This window comes from Alexandromys fortis, unplaced genomic scaffold (assembly GCF_014885135.2).
Source record: "Alexandromys fortis isolate MF-2015 unplaced genomic scaffold, M_Fortis_MF-2015_v1.1 scaffold_0, whole genome shotgun sequence".
Lineage (NCBI taxonomy): Eukaryota > Metazoa > Chordata > Mammalia > Rodentia > Cricetidae > Alexandromys > Alexandromys fortis.
In genome coordinates this window covers 22,886,541-22,905,374 of record NW_026067949.1, presented here as the reverse complement: position 1 = coordinate 22,905,374, position 18,834 = coordinate 22,886,541, and the positions used below count along the sequence as shown (strand labels likewise).

General features: G+C 46.9%; 1 protein-coding gene across 1 annotated transcript; it reads left to right on the top strand.

Moving 5' to 3' along the window:
* The first annotated feature begins 1,588 nt into the window (after positions 1 to 1,588).
* Positions 1,589 to 3,722, top strand: LOC126506366 (tropomyosin alpha-4 chain). The gene has a single exon (XM_050149886.1). It carries the CDS (start codon positions 1,621 to 1,623, stop codon positions 2,365 to 2,367), a length of 747 nt encoding a protein of 248 aa, XP_050005843.1. The 5' UTR covers positions 1,589 to 1,620; the 3' UTR covers positions 2,368 to 3,722.
* Positions 3,723 to 18,834: the final 15,112 nt, after the last annotated feature.

The following is an 18,834-nucleotide window of genomic DNA, read 5'->3' as shown; positions in this document are numbered from 1 at the left end:
AACCACCTCATACATATTTGTAAAAATTTCTCTAAAACCCACAGCACAGAACCCACTGTGTGGCTATCCTTCTTGGGACCACCATTCAAATCTCTTTTTGGACAACTTTTTTTTTTCTTTACTAATTAACTTTTTGATCTGCCTGTGTCTCTTGACCGACTTCTTCCAGAACACAAAAACCAAGGCCTTCCCCCCCACACACACATCATTATCTGTTTCTGGTGGGTGTTTTAGCCTCAGGTATCCTAACCATGCCTGCTTCCTGCTTCAGCCAGGTGTGTTGGGACACTAGGAGCCCTACCTCCTGCTGCTGCCTCTGATGTGAGAAGAGAAGCCAGTGCTCTGTGGCAAAGGTCTTCTCCCACTCACAGAGACCTCCCTGAGTTAGACAACACCTAGCACCTAGGGGACCAGGTGTTTCTGTGACTGGAATTCTCACTTTAGATAGAGTGACTCATTGTCCCCTGACTGAAGACATCTGGAGTGACAGATGAACTTGGTAAGATCTCCTTTGGCCCAGCTAAGTACATCACACGTGATAAAGGAAAACCCCCTCCATGAAATGGGCCCAAAGCTTCAAAAACAGCCTGCTGTCCCTGGGGTCTGCTTTGGGGTCAGTAAAGCAGGTAATCTAATTTATTCCCCACATTGAAGTTCCATTTAAAAAATAAAACAGCAACCAAAAGTTTATCCAGAAAAACAATTTCTGGGCCTGGCACCGGGTCCATCCCCTACTCTCAACTGCCAAATGATTCTCAGACTCTGCCAGGTCCACTGGAAACAGAGCCCAGGATCTGGAAGCTCCACCATCTCAGGCCACGAAAGTCTCCTCTCGCCTTTTGGGGTTGAAATGAGGCTGTTCTTTGATTTTCCTTTGCTGACTTGTTTCTTACAGGTATTTGCTTGCTTAAACCTCACAGCCATATGAGGCAAGTTCTTCTGTTATCTCACGATTAAGAAATGTGATTTTTAGAGAACAGAAAAGTGACATTTAACAACTAGAGGTGGGGCTGTCACTCACGGTAGAGTGTTTGCCTGGGTTAAGACACCGGCATAAATAAATCAATAAAATAAAAACACAGAACGCTTAAAAACAGGCAAAATGACACATGCCTGTACCCCTGACACTTAGGAGACCAAGGCAAGAGGATCACTTGAAGCTCAAGGCTAGACTCGGCTGCATAGCAAGGCCCTTTCTCAAAACAAAGCCAAACAGAAGTTTGACAACTCGCTAAAGATCACCAAGGTTTTATGTTTAGGGCTTCTGGACCTACAGCTTTTATTTGCTTAGATTCTGTGCTCTGGTCACTGAATGGGTTTAGATCTTTTGAGTGACAGTTAGGCAAGTTTTCCTTAGGCCCAGAATTGTTTGTCTACGTGAGATGGCGTTACAATTGTACCGTGTCTTGATGCACCTTACATGTGGCCACAGGTACCTCTGTGAATGGGAAGCTCTCCTGTGGAAAGGCAGCCTTGACTCGAACTGACCCGTGCACAGTGGTCACCTAGGGGTGACAGCAGGCACTCTTTTTGATCGGGCTTCCTTCTCAGGATTATCTTGTCAAACTGTTAGAAATAAAGTCTCTAGCTGTCGCCGGAGCCCAGCGGAGCGAGCGCGCCATGGCCGGCCTCAACTCGCTAGAGGCGGTGAAGCGCAAGATCCAGGCCCTGCAGCAGCAGGCGGACGACGCGGAGGACCGCGCGCAGGGCCTGCAGCGCGAGCTGGACGGCGAGCGCGAGCGGCGCGAGAAAGCTGAAGGAGATGTGGCTGCTCTCAACCGCCGCATCCAGCTGGTGGAGGAGGAGCTGGACCGGGCTCAGGAGCGACTGGCCACAGCCCTGCAGAAGCTGGAGGAGGCCGAGAAGGCTGCGGATGAGAGCGAGAGAGGCATGAAGGTGATAGAGAACCGAGCCATGAAAGACGAGGAGAAGATGGAGATCCAGGAGATGCAGCTCAAAGAGGCCAAGCACATCGCCGAGGAGGCTGACCGCAAGTATGAGGAGGTAGCACGGAAGCTGGTCATCCTGGAGGGCGAGCTGGAGAGAGCAGAGGAGCGTGCGGAGGTGTCCGAATTAAAGTGTGGTGACCTGGAAGAGGAGCTCAAGAACGTCACTAACAACCTCAAGTCACTGGAGGCTGCTTCTGAAAAGTATTCTGAAAAGGAGGATAAATATGAAGAAGAAATTAAGCTTCTGTCTGACAAGCTGAAGGAGGCTGAGACCCGAGCTGAGTTTGCAGAGAGGACAGTTTCCAAACTGGAGAAGACAATCGATGACCTGGAAGAAAAACTTGCCCAGGCCAAAGAAGAGAATGTGGGCTTACATCAGACACTGGACCAGACACTAAACGAACTAAACTGTATATAACCCAGAAGAAGAGTCCTGTTCTGAAACCAACTCGACTCCAGACAGTGTGCTGTGTCTTCCTTTCCTCTCTTGTCAGAAGTTCCTCTTGTTACTGTGTCTCCACCTTGCTGGAAATGCCAAGCAGATAATGAATTCATGACCAAATATTTTGTATCAGACAAGCTTTGAGCACCAGTTAAGTTTCTTTCCTTTTCCTTTCAAATGGCACCAGCTTCTTCAGCTACTCTTATTCTTAAATTGCATTTATTCTTAAAATAGGCAGGGAATTTCACACCGAGTGTAGTTGCTTACGGTTGAGAGCGTTTGGTTCCTGGGAGTTAGTCAGCCCCACACTTTGAAGCACAGGCTCATGTATCTGATAGATCTGATCGCTGTTGGGGAAGTTATGGGAGGCTGGGGGTTGTCACAAGAAAAAGTGTGACTATTTTCCACCCAGAGCAAACATTAAAAACGGGCTACTGTGGGAAGTAAAGCCATAGCGAGATTAGCCCAGTCATGCCGAGTTGGCTCCACATTCCACTGTGCAGGACAAACTTCCTGTAAGCATTCCATGAGGATGCCGGAGTGATTGCCCATGTGTTTTCTGATCGATCCTTGATGCTGTCCCATGCATATTTTCCTTTCTCTCCAAAATTGTCCTCTGAGGAGCAAGTGTCCTATTCCAGGGCTTGTCTGCTGTGGTCTAATGACATGCTCACAAGGGAACATGGCAGAGTCCAGTCCTTTCCAGATCAGTCATGTCAAAGACGGCTAGCAAAGCCAGGCACAGTGATGCTCATCCTTAATCCCAGCACTTGGGAGACAGAGACGGTACGTCTCTGTGAGTTTAAGGCTGGCCTAGTCTACAGAGTGAGTTCCTGAGCTACACAGTGAGATTCTGCCTCAAACAAAAAGATTGCTAGCCACGAATATATTGAGCAGACATTTTAACAAATGTTGGGCAACAAAAAGTGTCTCCAGCAAAATGATAGAAAAAGAAATTGGTTTAACTTCATCTCCATTGTTCAGGGAACAACAAATAGAAGCTTGACTTTGCCAAGACTTGAATCCCTTCGGGAATGACACTAATGAAAGACCAAGCAACTCCTGACTGAACTGGATGTGGAGTATTCTGTAGGCTGCACATTTTTGGCTTTGTTGTAGTTTTGCTTTCTCAGTTAACATCTCAGACTGAAACATTCCACATTCCCTAGCAGTGTGGGGACAACTCAAGTTTACAATTCCAACTGAAAAACCGCCCTGCTTCTAGCTTAGCTGAACCCCTGTCCCTCACTCCTATTTATTAAGCATCACACTACCAGGGAGATGAACTTTTAGCAAACTGTGCAATTGAATAAAACCTACTCTATTCTTTAGATTCTTGCAGTTGTATCATATGTGATAATATCACTTTTTCTACATTTTGGTCAAATAAATTTTTACATAAACAAAAAAAAAAAAAAAAAAGAAATAAAGTCTCTTACATTTGATTCGGTTTCTATTCATCCTGGCTGCAGCACTGTGGAAGGTAGAAACATTTTACATTCTTACAGGAGACTGAGGACAGATGAAATTGCTTGTTGGGCTTGTTAAGATGGCCCTCTTCCTAGGTGCTGTAAACCGATGCCCCCAGACCACACAAATCCTCTACCTAGGAGCTGTAAACCGATGCCCCCAGAGACCACACCTGACTGAGGCCTAATCTGGACTGATCAAACGGCGCCTTACAAGTTTGGAGATCTGGAGTTGGCAAGAAAGTCCAGTGGGCAAAGGTGCTTGCTGCCACATAGGGCAGACTGAGATTGATTCCTGGAACCCACATGATAGAAAGGGAGAACTGATACCCCCATGACACAGAAGAGCCCAGTTCATCTCAGCAGAGTCAACCCACTGACCAACTGTATGTAAGAGCATCCAGCCACTAAAGTACCCACTGGCCAAGTGTGTGTAAGAGCATCCAGCCACTAAAGGACCCACTGGCCAAGTGTGTGTAAGAGCATCCAGCCACTAAAGGACCCACTGGCCAAGTGTGTGTAAGAGCATCCAGCCACTAAAGTACCCTGTCAAGACTGGGGAAGCATCCACCATATCCACATATGTTATTAACATCATATCCACATAAGCTATGAACAATATCAAACAGTTGTTTTAAGCTACAGTGTTTCAGAGTCATTTGTTATACAACCACAGCTCGCTGGCACATCTGACCACATCAGGCAGCGCTTAGCTGGGTTGAGACTCGCGATGAGGCCTGAAGTTGGCAACCCCCGCCCCCCACTATCCTTGCATTCTGTATTGCCCTTCAGACACAGCAGTGGAGCGACAGTTGCTGCTAATTATCATTTTTGGACTCTTGTTTCTCATCATTGGATTAAGAGTAAATTCAAATGACCGAATAAGCATGCTGTCAAGGCTTGCATGCCTACAGTGATGGAGAGAACTGTATAATCTTAAGAAAAATGGGAAGGGGAAGCCATCCTCCAAGAGTGATCTCCTACCTCCACGTAGATTTAGCTCTTGTTTCAATCCCTCTCGGCCTCAGTTTTCTCTGTAGAATGGGGTTAAATACACACGTGTTGAAGAAGTCTTTAAGAACCAAGTTAGGTCTGGCATAATGGTTTAGGGCGTAATTCAGAGGCCTGAGCCCCAGTGTTTGCACCCCAGAGCTGTCATTTGCTAGCTAAACTTCTATGCCACACCTGCCCTAACACAGATGTTTATCAAAATTGTTCCTCAGCCCTTTTCCTCTGTCAGCATTCTTTTTCATCCTTGTACCTCTCCAGGAAGGGATCAACAATCAATGCTAATTTAAACAACATTCTTATTTCAACTGCTCGCGGCGCATGCTTTTAATCCCAGCACTCAGGAGGCAGAGGCAGGTGAAGCTGTGTGAGTCTGAGGCCAGCCTGGGCTACGTACCAAGTTCTGCATCAGCCAAGGCTACATATGGAGATCCCGTCTCAAAGAACAAACAGAAGAAACAAGACTTTTTATTTTAGTAATACGTTAAGAACCCATACTTAAAAATCAAAACAAAGCCAATTTTCTTTTAGTTTAAAATAACTTTTTTGAGAATTATAAAACATTTATGCCTTCTGGTCAAAGTAAAGACATTTTGTGATGACACTCGGAAACAGAGAAACAAAGCATGTCATTTATAGTGTCCATTAAAGCAATGAAATATTCAACCATAAAATAAGTATCACCATGGGAAAACATTTGAAATGTTCAAAAGTAATGCTAAGTTGAAAGAAATATGTATACAACACAGTATGTTAATGGGAATGATATATATAATACATAAGATATATGTATATATTTAAATAATCAGAAGAGAAGATAACAATATAAATGACTGTCATTATGAAACGTTTATAAGATTTTAATAAAACTATATGATTTAAAATTTGGAAAATACAGATTATCACCTTAAAATCTTAAGCATTTTCAGTGAAGGGTTAAAGTGTTTTGTAAAATATTATTTCACTGACATTTATCAATACATTTGATTTAGAAAATTGGTATGTTTTAGTAGGAGGCATGAGAACGGGTTGTTCTCTTAAAGCCTGCAATTTGGAAGCTTAAGCTCACTCTCCCTCACTTGTATCCCCACACCCACACTCATCCCTCCTACTGCTTAAAAGGCAAACAGGACAGAATAAAATGTCAACCTCTCCAGCTGCAGATCAGAGTGTGCCGGGGGAAATACGCAGACTGTCCTGGTCAAGTGCCCTTCAGTGACGGGAGGACACTGTGCTCAGCCAACCTTCCGGAACAGTACAACTCGAGCTCTCTCTGGGTCTGCACCCCTAGCTCCTATTGCCCAGGAGAACATCACACCAAGGTGCTACTGACCTTAGTGTGCAGCACAGCTCTGGGAGAGGACCACCTAGATGCTACCACTGGGTAGAGAAGTTCCCTCATCCATCACTCCTCCAAAGAAGAGAGGCAAGGATGCACTTAGATGTGCGCTACTTTTATATTAACAAAGATGACTAATATACAGAGGTCTCTTCATTGATGAGCTAGGTGTGTTGTCCACTTGTATCTTACCAGGTGTCCTGGTTAGGTTTTCTCAACCGGACACAAGGTGGAGTAGCTGGGGAGAGGAACCTCAATAGAAGCCGCCTCCATCAGATTGCCAGAGGCGAGTCTGTAGGGTGTTTTCTTGATTAATGATTGATGTGCGGGGGGGGGGGGGGGGGGGGGGGGGGGGGGGGGGGGCCCCCCCCCCGCGGGGGGGGGGGGGGGGGGGGGGGGGGGGGGGGGGGGGGGGGGGGGGGGGGGGGGGGGCTTAGTGGTGGTGCCACCCCCAGCAGGTGGTCCTGTGGTCCTGGTGGTATAAGAAGGCAAGCTGAACAAATCATGAGAAGCCAGCCAGTGAGCAGTGTTTTTCTGCGGCCTCTGTGTCAGCTCCTGCCTCCGGCTTCCTGCCTTGGTGTGACAGGACATCTGTTTTACACTGTGTGAAGTTGTGTCACTATGATTGGTTTAATAAAATGGTGAACAGTCAAGATCTGGGCAGGAAAGAATAAGTGGGACTTCTGGGGAGAGAGGAAAATTGGGGATGAACCTAGGCACGCGAGAGACTCCAGCCAGACATGGAGAGAAAAGAACAAACAGAACAGAAGAGAGGTGAACAGCCATGTGGCAGAACATAGATTAATAGAAACGGGAAAATTTTAAGCTACAAGAGCTAGTTGGGAACAAGCCGAAGCTAAGGGCCAAGCTTTCATAGTTAATAATAGGCCTCTGTGTCACTACTGGGGAGTTGGCAGTCGCAAAGAAAGTCTGACTACACTCTGACTTCCCCAGTGATAGACTAGACCCTGTAAGCCAGACAAAAAACCCTTTCCTCCCCAAGCTGCCTGTGGTCATGGTGTTTATCAAAGCAATCGAAGGAAAACCAGAAAATTCCTATTTCAGTTGGTTTGGTTTGCTCTTTCCTAGTTCTCGCCAGGTGGTGGTCAGACGACAGAATCTGTCCTGGGCCCACACCTAAGCTCTTGATATTCATTTATCCCACTTAAGCACCACACAATCAAGAAGAGTATTGGAGTTGTTCCCATTTTGTGGCTGAGAAAATATGGACTTTGCCTTCAATCACAGAACTAAGGCCCAGCCAGGAGAGAACTGAACCTTTGCTCCTTCTGAGAAGGTCAAGTCTAGAGTTTCTCTTCATTCCATGTGCCCTGATCCAATCCTGTAAAATAGCATCAGGACACTTGCTAACCACGCAGGAAAGCTAGAGATTCCTTGGACAGTCACGGCAAGAAAGGACTGTTATCTACTATAACTTTTGCATGCTATCCTGGTTCCAAAATGAGCTCACTTTGTGAACATTCTCCTAATAACAATGAAGTTATTTTTAAATTGCTCCAAGTGCATGGGGCTAGCAGTCATTAGCACCGGCTCAGCACCAGGAGGGACTGTCACTGTCCTCGAGACTAGTCACCTCTTCTGTAAATGAAGACAGGTGGTGGTGAGGCCTCGTGGAGGGCTGGTGCCTCCCTGACTTTGCAGGCCTCGCCTAGCTAGCTCTCAGTCCCTTTCTTCCTCTGCCTGTCTCCACGTCTCCAGTAACCACACTGTTGGTTATTAACAAGCTCTGTCTGCCTGGGGGGCTGCCTGCTTCGCTGAGCTCTGCAGGACGATTCTCAGCCCAACCACGCTCTAGGCTCATCACAGCAGAGAGAAGTTCCTTTGCTCACATTCAAGGCGGCTACAGAGCTGAGGACAAGCTGTCCCTCCAGTCTTTGCACAGATGCACACATTCATGCAAGAGGAAAGAAGCAGCTTTTCTCAACAATGGTTTTTAATGTTTTATTATTCTTATCATGCATATGGGTGTTTTGCCTGAGGTTCAGCGATGTACCATGTGCCTTCCAGGTGTCCACAAAACCCAGAAGAGGCCGCAGATCCTCTAGAACTGAGATTACAGACAGCTGTGGGCTGCCATATGGGTTCTAGGAATAGAACCCGGATCCTCTGGACAAGCAGTCAGGGCGCTTAACTGCTGAGCCATCTTTCCAGCCCCGCAATAATTTTTAATAATATAAAGGAGTCCCAATACCAAAAAGTTTAAGAATGGTAAACTAGGTTACCAGACTCACAGGGGGGATCTCAGCAGAAGCAGAAATGCAGAGTATTGTAGCTCTGGAGCTGGGACAGAGCTCTGAGAATTCATGTTTATAGGTAGAAACAGTAAGTCAAATGAGATTTGGGGGATATGCAGAATCAAAATGCACTTCAGTTGCCAGAGAAGGTTTCAAGTGCACAGTTGTCCTTTGATATTCATGAAGGATTAACTTCCAGAGTATGAGACTTCTCAAGCACCTTATAGAAGATGGCTTGGTATTTGTATGTAACCTATGCATATGCATGAGTATATGAGTATATATATATGTGTGTGTGTGTGTATGATATGTGTATGTGTGTGTGTAGTATAGCTGTATGTGTGTATGTGTATGCATACGTATCCCTCATATATTTTAAGTCCTCTGAAGATAATTTACAATGCCCCATATAATATACATGCTTTGTAAACCATTGTTCTACTGTATAGTGTAGGGGATGATAAAAAAAAAAAGTCTGTATACATTCAGCACAGATACAATATGTTGTTTTCTGAATAGTTTTGAATATTCAGAATTCCCCACTGTAGGGTTCTTTGAGGTTTGTTTTAGACATCACTGAAAATATTGGGTACATGCCAGGGAATAAGACTCAGTCTTGATCCTGATGAAACTTACATACCAATGGGAGAGATGAACCCTGGTCCTGATGAAACTCAAGTAACAGTTGGAGAGATAGACCAAGAGGGCAAGAACTTGAGTGTACAACGATGGGTCTGTTATGGAGGGAGTAGGGTGCTCTTAGCCACAGAGGAAGGGTTCCTTGCTCAGCAGAGCTAGCCTCCCATGATAAAAAGGATCTGGAAATTCAAGAAGAAAGGGTGATGAGGACATTATGAATGACAGCCTGGAGGCAGATGGTCATGATATCCAGGAGGAATGTGGTGGTTTGAAGGAAAATGGCCCCCTAAGGGAGTGGCATATAGGAGGTGTGGCCTTGTTAGAGGAAGTATGTCACTGTAGGGGTGGGCTTTCAGGTCTCTTCTGCTCAAGCTTCCCTCAGCATGATAGTCAGCTGACTTCCTGTTGTCTCTGAGTCATGATGTAGCACTCTCAGTTCCAGGCCACGTCCACCTACACTCTGCCATGCTCCCTACCATGATGATAATGGATTGAACCCTTGAAACCATAAACAAGCCATCCCCATTAATGTTTTCTTTATAAATTTTCCATGGTCATAGTGTATCTTCACATTAATAAAAATCTCCCTAAGACAAGGTGGACAGTGCCTGGATTAGGCAGGGTAGCATGGAGGAGTGGCTGGTAAGAGAACATAACATCAGACAGAAGTAGATGGGGAATTTAGTCCCAGCAAGAAAGTCACTTGGAGGGGGTGAAGACATGAGGAAGTCCCTGATGACTCTGGTGGCTCAGTGAGGGTCCTTGGAGGGACAGAGCTGGAAAATGGTACGCCTGCTAATTGGCACTGGGGTAGTGTGATTCCAGCAGAATCTCTGAGGCAGCAAAAATAAGCAACTATGATCATCATGCCCATGATTTAAAAGAACTTAGACAGCCTGCTAAAATTGAGCCATTGGGATACAATGAATTGGATAAACCTTCCCTGAACTTTCTTTGCCCCTTCTTAGGGGATTTCATGAACCTTTCTCAGGAAGAGTTTTTTAAATGCTGGGGTCATGGACTCTCAAGAATTCAATAAAAGCTTTAGATAAGACTCTCCTCCATAGGGAAAAAAGTGAATTAAAGCGAGAAATTGTACTCTGGTTCTCTTACCCCATCTACTTCTGTCTGAAATAGACGTCATCTGTAAGAATGGGAGAGGTGATGTCAGCATCACTGGGAACCAGCGCTTGCCTGGTCCAGGAGGCAGAGAGGATGAAGGCAGAAGTTCACTCTGGAATCTAGGAATCCTCGTTCTCTTCCAGAAATACCCAAAACAGGAAATGACAGTTTGGGTGAGAAAGGACAGAGAAAAACAAGTGTCACTCAGGTCCAGCAGCTTCAGTGAAGAAGGCACAGCGCAAGAGCAGTTGCCTAGCAACGGAGCTTTCTGGAGTTACCTACACCTTTGCATCCACCGGGCACTGTAGCCATAAATAAGAGGAGACGCTCCCCCTTCGCGTATCTTAGTTCCTCGACTATGCCTCCGTCTTCGCCTCCGTCTTCCTCAGCCTTTGGGGACCAGCCATCAGGACCGCTGGCCACAGCTGTGCATGTGGTTCACTGAACCTTGCCTCCTGTGTTGAGCTTGCCACGCTCTGGGGGCTTTCACCGGCCAAGGTACCCAGAGCCGGTGAGGTTTTCTAATCCTCACGAAGGTACACTGCAGGCTAGCAATGCTCTACTTTAGGCCTGATGCCGCCTTCTCCTCCTCCTCCTCCTCCTCCTCCTCCTCCTCCTCCTCCTCCTCCTCCTCCTCCTCCTCCTCCTCCTCCTCCTCCTCTTCTCTTTCCCCCTTCTCATTCGTTTCACCACAGGAGGACACAGCTGAGAAACGTGCCACCTCCTGCATCCCCTCCCTTCATGACTTCCTGAGAGCCTCTAACACACTTACGTGCTCTATAAGTGTGCACAGGACAAGTGTGCTTCTACCCAAAGGAAAAAGAAGAGACAGCTTCAGGCAGCTGCATGCCTCCTTCCCCCTTCAACCTTAGCCTCGAGCTCAAAGTTTAGCCCAGAAATGGACCTGAGTCACAGCTGCTGAGTCAAGACCACTGGTGGGCTCTGCCTTCTCCATAGCATGGAAGGGGGGGGGGGTGTAGGAGGGAGCAGGCTTAGCGGCCTCTAGAACACATACCTGCTGTGGCCTGGTCTCTAACTCAGCTATCCCTCCACGCAAGTCCTAAGGAGCAACTTTGAAAGCTGAACAAATGTGTGAATGCTACCTCCCCATCAAGCCTGGAGCTGGGGGGAGGGAACCCCATTGTTACCTCAAGGAATGAATGAGTACCTGAAGCTGTAGATATCTTCTCCTTTCCTCCCCTCCCCCCACCACAGGATGTTCCTTCTGCTGGCCTGACTGACAGTAGACTGAGGCCCAGAGCTCGAGGGAAAGCGAACTGCCAGCCTAGGACTTCCAGACTCTCCTAGGCAAGAAAATGCAGGGTGGTGTGCCTCCAATTCCGTGCCCTTGGGGTCCCAGCTGAGCCCTAGAACTAAGTACCCAAGCAGGTTTCCAGAAGAAAGGCCTGCAAATGCAGGTTTATCATCAGCACGTGATGCTAGTGTAAGCGGGTCGCTACAGTCATGGATCCACTGCACTGGGTTAAAAATCACAAGAGTAAGCCATGAAGAAACTGATTATGGGAGAAGGAAAATCACAGCAACTAAACAAAACCCACACAGCACTCCCTCGGTCCTGACCTCCCGTCTCTGGATTGGGATCTAGCATCTTCCATCCGGGAACTTTATCCGTTGCTTTTAGAAACAGCAGCACAGGGAAGAGCTGTTCTCATACAACCACCGTTTCCAGGAACCCTTTGCTTAAACAGTCAAGATACCAAGATTGGCAGATTCTGAGACTCCTCCGGAGTCCAGGTGCCCTTAGTCATCTTGTTGTCATGGAAACCATCCATGGTGCACAGATGGGCCCTGAGCACAGCGCCAAGTCCTTCTCATCCAACATTTAATTCACAGCAGCTTCCTGTGGTTTTTGGATTTGGGTTGCTGTTATTGATTTGATTTGATTTGATTTGATTTGATTTGATTTGATTTGATTTTTAGATGGAGTCTTTGTAGCCCTGACTGGCCTGGAACTCACTACATAGACTAGGCTAGTCTTAAACTCACGGAGATCTTGTTTCTGCCTCCCAAGTGCTAGGATTAAAGGCATGTGCCACCATGCCTGCTGCTTCTCAAGATTTTATTGTCTCCATAGCATTGGTGAGGAAACTGAGTCACGGATATTACAAAGCTAGCTAAGGGCCCCTGGCTCACTCGCTCTCCCAGCCCATCAGTGCCCACCACTGTGTTGCGGTCATTCTCTAGGGGAAGGGCCTCTGGAAACCCAGTTCAAAGATTTACACTTTGCAAGAGCTTATTCTGAGAGAGGAGAAGGTCAGGCAGCAACACACAGAAAGGGTTCAAATTTCAAGCAGACTGTGGTCTTACCTTCTCAGGTGATGGGCTTCCCAGAACAAGGCTTCCTCCGGTTGCCCTTTGTCTGGAAACAGCTAGGCCTTCCATCAGCAGCACAGGCTTTCTTCCCAGAAGGGGTTATCAATTCCATTACACTCAAAACAGGGGATCTCCCAGACTCATACTGGGGCAACTTTTCTTATCAATGTTACTACGGTGACTATCTCATTTGATTAATTGCCATTTCATTATGTCATCATAACATACAACACAATGTCATAACAATCCCTCAAGGCAGATAAATCAGGCCTGTGGCCGGAGCAAAGATTTACTAAGACATCGTCTGTGTCCCTCCTTGTGGCTCTCAGATGATGGACCCCAAGGAGTTGGAATTCCCCCCCCCCCCCCAGAGTCCCGCGCTAAGGCCCTGGTGCTGGAGAGGGAGAGCTTTGTCTCTTGGAAAGAGTTCACACAGCCTGACAACCTTGTAGGCACTGAGGCAATGATGGGCCGACTACAGGTAAGGCCTACCTTGACCAGCACTGCTCCGGCACCATCCTGTCCGCAGCAGTCCCGGCCCATGTTTCCAGGTTCTCAGCCTCTTACCAGACATGAAATAAAGGCGCACAGAGGTTGCAAAGCATCAGAGAAAGCAAAGAGAAGCTATAGTAGAGATTAGGAACTCAGGGGCTCCAGTTTATTTGCCTGGGGCATCTTTTGAGGGGTCAAAGGGAAGTGGGAGTTTGGTTACTAGGGGTGTGGTTTGGGGGATTCTGTTTTGATTCATGTGCTAAGTTCTATAACCATTTCTCTACTGTGAATGCCCCTTCCCATACATATCCAATTTTAATTCTATGCATGCCCAGTTATTTATAGGCATAAGGGAATTCTCCCTAGAAGTTCTCTTTGAGGACACAGTTGATTTCATTGTGTATGTACCCCCAAACTAGTTGGGAGGGATGGCTTGATACTCAGGTAAGGGTCTTGGGATACACAGAGGGGGGGGGAGATCATGCTTTCTTCCAAGAGGAAGCTCAATAGTCAACAAGCCCATCTGTGACAATCTTTGGTGAACAGGTCTAACTAGACTCCTGAGGACGGTGCCAGTTTGGCAAAGGACGATAGCCCTGGACAACCCCTGCAAATGGGGACTGTGGCAGACATGTGTGGAGCCCGAGTGTGCAGAATCCAATGCATTTGGAATGATTAATTCCAACTGGACAGTGTCTATTCAATCCAACAATAGTCTTTGAAAATGGATTTGGTTTTTTTTTTCCCTCATCCTTGTTTTTGTTTTTTCAATTTCACGTTTTTGTATTAATTCTTTGGGGGATGTTTGTTGTTGCTTTTGTCTGTTTCTTCTTTTAGAATTCCATGTGCTTTTCAACAGCAATCATCTGCAATGGCTGGAAATTTAAAAAGGAGAATGGCCCTTCACCATTACAGGCTAACCAGCCGATCACAGAACCACTGGAAAAGACAAACTTCTGTGTCCGTGAGCAGCTGAGTCTTTTTTTTTCTTTTGAGATTATGGCACAATAGCATCTCTCCCTTGCCTTCCCTCTCTCCAAACCCTCCCAATTATTCTGCCCTCCTCCCCTTCAAAGTTATGGCCAACCTCGTTTTTCATTCGTTGTTATTCCAAGCATATGCGCACACACATATATATTCCTATATGGAACTGACTCGGTCCGTGCAATAGTTCTTGTATGTAGGTCCAAGTTTCCTCACCTCACAAGCCCTCACAAGCTCTCCCTACCCCACCCCAACTTGAAAACAACCAGCTAGAATCAAAGACGTCGGCATCAAAGCAGAGCCTCTGTGTTGTGGCAGGATGGGGGTTTTCTTTGCCCCAGGCCCCCTCCTTTCCTTCCTCCCCAGACCCCCTCCCAACCCTTCCTGGGAGGAAGTCTGGCAAGATGGAGTCAGGCGCTCTGACCTAGCCGCCACAGTTTTACTCTGAGGTCAACAAAGCTTAGGGGAGCTTGTTCCTCGCTGTTTGCTTGAGGGCTTAAGTCTCCTCTGAAGACCAAAGGAATCTGACTAACCGCTTTCCAGCTAGAGCGCCCTCCCATTGGGAGGGCAGAGAAGCTGAAAGCAGGGAGCAGTGTGGGGCAAGAAAAACACAGTACCCAAGTCTGGACCCCGGCACCAATAGGACATTCGCATGTCAGGTGGACGTGAATGACCCGCCTGCAATTCCAGCACTCAGAAGATACAGAAAGCTGGCGAGACAGTCTAGCTGGGTCACCGAGCTCTGTGTTCAACTGAGAGATCCTGGTGTGGGATATTTGTACACTGTGTGAAGACGTGCTGCTGTGGTTGGTGTCATAAAGAGCAGAATGACCAGTAACTAAGCAGGAAAAGGTTAGGTGAGACTTCCGGGAACAGAGGACTCTGGGAAGAAGAAAGGCGGAGTCACCAGCTAGATGCAGAGGGAGCAGGATGGGCAGTACTGAGATGAGGTAACTGAGCCTCATGGCAGAATGTAGATTAATACAAATGGATTAATTTAAGTTATACGAACTATTTAGGAACAAGCGTAAGATAACTTCAAACATTTATAGTTAATAAGACGTCTCCACATTATTATTTGTGGACTGATGGCCCCTGACAGAAAAGTACAACTACAAGACCCTGCCTTGAATAAAGTGGAAAGCCATTAAGGAAAACTCCCAACATCATCCTTGAGCCTGTGCATGCGTGCATACACGTGTGTACACTTCCCAGCAACATGTATACTTGTGTCCATGTGCAAGCACACAGACACATGAAAAAAACCATTAAGCAAATGATATACCTCTAAATTCCTTATATCAAGACTGAATCAAAACAGTTCCGAGTCCAAAGATCCAGAGTTGAAGGTAGAAAGGCAGAGAGGCATGTAAGAAGGGTAAGAGACCTCCAGGTCTGGCTTTGCCTACGACAGCTGTAGGGCCTGGGCAACTCAGAAAGTCACACTCTTCCACTCCTAAGGTGACAGAATTGGGCTAAATCCTGTCTGAAGTCTCTTCCTTTTCAAAAGTGGACAGTCTGGCAAATAATGGGGAAGCAGAATGGAATGCCCTGGCCAGGCTACTTTGGACCATAAACCCTCCGTAGAAGTATCTGTGCCCACAGGAGTGAGAAAGCAAGAATGGTTTGCCTGCAGTATCCAGAGAATTAAGACCAAGTTTATTTGGGTGCTAACTTTAAGATAATTTTATACCTTTGGATTTTTTTTTTACATTTTTGGGTACAAATATGACCTGTATCTAACTTACCTAATAAGTGCTATCAAAATCAACTGACAGACTGATAAAACAAGATATTTCAGACTGGGTAATATAGAGTCAATAAAAATGTATTTCTTGTTGTACTAGAGACTGAAAAAGACTAAGGACCTACAGATTTAGTGAACTCTGAGATAGCTTTATTTTTAAGCCTTCTGTGGTTGGAATCAAAGCCAGACCTCACTCTGCTCCTAGGTAGTGCCTGGATGTGTCTTCTTGCTGCATCCTCACATGGTGAACAATTACTCTAATTTATAAGAATTCTAGTCCTGTTCACCTCCTAGAGGCTCCGTCCGCTAGAATGACCCCATCATAATCTAAACTGTGAAAAGGGGTTTGGGGTGGCAGGGGGTGTGCAAAAGCACAAAAGGTACTTAGCAGAAGGGTTGTGGATCCTATTCAAAGGTGAATTCCCATTATAAGGATAAAGTCGAGATTGGAACGGGAGACCTCCCGTCACAGCTTTCTGTTGCTGTGCTAGAACACTAACAGGGGAAGAAGGGGTTTGTGTCAGCTTACAGGTTACAGTCCATCACTGAGGGAAGCCAGCGAAAGCTCACAGCAGGTACCTGGAGGCCGGAACTAGAGCAGAGATCTCTGAAGAATGCCGCTTACCAGCTTACTCTTAGTTTCCCGTTCAGCCATCTTCCTATACTGCCCAGGGCTGCCTGCCCAGGGGTGGCACCGCCCACAGTGGGCAAGACCCTCCCACATCAATCAACAATCAAAAAAATGTCCCACAGATATTCCCACAAGCCCATGTGATGGAAGAAGTCCTCAAGTGAGGTTCCTCTCCCCCACCTGACTCTCCTCAGATCCAGTCAAGAACGACGTGTCCCACTTGGCCGTGTTGTGATGCCTCATCCCACTCCCAGGGCATCCTGAGACAAAAATCTTTGTGCCCTGGAGGAAAGTGGAGGAGGGGAGTTGGAGTTGAGAGGAATAAGCACAAACTCTGGTTCTATCCAGCTGAGTTATAACAAAGATGAGTCATCCAAACCTCCTCAGCCTTGACTGCTTTGGCTGCTAAATGACACACTGAGACTCACAGTGGTGCCGTGGTGAGGTCACATAAGACAGTGGGGTGCCTAGAGGGTTGGCCAGTCCCACAGTCACTAGAATAAGACGTGGAGATGCATTTTAAAGGCATTTAAGAGCATCATAGGATTCGGTGTGGAGAGACAAGGATAACAAGGGGCGATTCTCTTGAACAGGCTGTAGGGCCAGAGAGATTGCTCAGCCTGACAACCTGAGACTGAATCCCTTGAACTCCATAAAAAAAAAAAAAATCAGATGCAGCTTGGTGGTGGTGGTACCAGCCTTTAATCCCAGCACTTGGAAGGCAAAGATAGACGGATCTCTGTGAGTTCGAGGCCAGCCTGGTTTACGGAACGCATTCCAGGACAATTGGGGCTGTTATACAGAGAAACCCTATCTCAAAATAACAACAACAAAAATGTCAGATACTATAGTGTGCTTATGTAATCCCAGGGCTCCTACAGCAAGATAGGAGACAGAGGTAGGAGAATCTCCTAGAAATCAGGGGCCAGCTAACTTGGAGTACACAGAGATCCTGCCTCAAGCAAGGGAGAAAGCAAAAATGGCTTCCAAAAGTTGTCCTCTGACCTTCACACAGGTGGCATATATGCAGAAACTAAACAAACAGATACTGTAGTGTGCACGTGCACACACACACAACACACACATGCGTGCACACACGCACAAGGGCAGTCAGCATCTGCCGTCTCAGATGTCTGAGGTGGGTACCTGGCTTTGAAGAGGAACGAAGAGAAGAGGAGGGAAGCACAGAGGTGAGCTACAGGATGTAGCTGAGGAACTAAGTACAGGTGTACAGTTACAAATTCAAGGCTCTCTGAAAACCTTAAGAAAACCATCAGTCCAAATCTACCATGCGACAGCTGCCCTGGAGTTAAAGGCAGTGGGGCACTTGAACCACTCTGTCTCATTCTGTGTGAAAGTTCCAGACGTTTGAGGTGCTCTGCTGTTTCTAACAACGCTGCCCCAAGGGTGAGCACACGCAGCTGCTTTCAGGGGTGAACTCTGGAGAGCCGTGGCCTCGCTGCTGCCGTCTGCCTGTGCTCAGCATCACCACTCCGTGGTGGTCACTCCGTGGTGGTCACTCCGTGGTGGTCACTCCGTGGTGGTCACTCCGTGGTGGTCACTCTGCACACTATCTCTATCCTTAGTTCTAGTCATTTCCTTCCTTTAGTCCAGCATCCGTTAGAAACCACTTGCTGGTGGAGCTCTCTGCCGTGCTGAGCTTCTGCAAACTGTGACTGTTCTCTTCTCAGCTGTCTGCTAACCCACACCACAGACAGCCGTGTTCAGAGCCTCCAAGCAGGTGGACAGATGGCAGCAGTCCCCAGGAAAGGCCATCACTCCTGTAAGACTTTGCAACGTCAAACATTGATTAGTGTAACGCTGCATATCCTTCTCCAGTCGACTTTCTTTTTCAGAGGGGCTGTTTATTTAAAACGGTAACACAGAACATTCCATCCTTCTCCTCAGTTAGGCCGGACTCCACAACCCAGTTACCAAATCCCTTTTCCCAGTTCCCTTTTTTCTTTGCACTGACCACTCGCCTACCTTGATCTTATTTCTTCCTACAGCTACTATTTACCCACCCACCCACCCATTCCTAACCCCCCACAACCCAGTTACCAAATCCCTTTTCCCAGTTCCCTTTTTTCTTTGCACTGACCACTCGCCTACCTTGATCTTATTTCTTCCTACAGCTACTATTTACCCACCCACCCACCCATTCCTAACCCGATGTGAGTGCTACAAAATCAGGAACTTTGGCTAGCTGCACAGTTTGGGGCTAAGAAGGCCACTGTGAATCGCAGAGATAACTAGTGATCGTCACATGATACAGTAAACCCCTCACGGTGATACTCAGGGGTCTTTACCTGTGCATAGACACAGTGACCAACCTCTAAATGGAGTTGGTAGGAAGAGCAAGAGGATCTGGATTTGCCAACTCATGGGGCTGTGAACTGTCAGTTGATAGTCTCTGGGCCTTA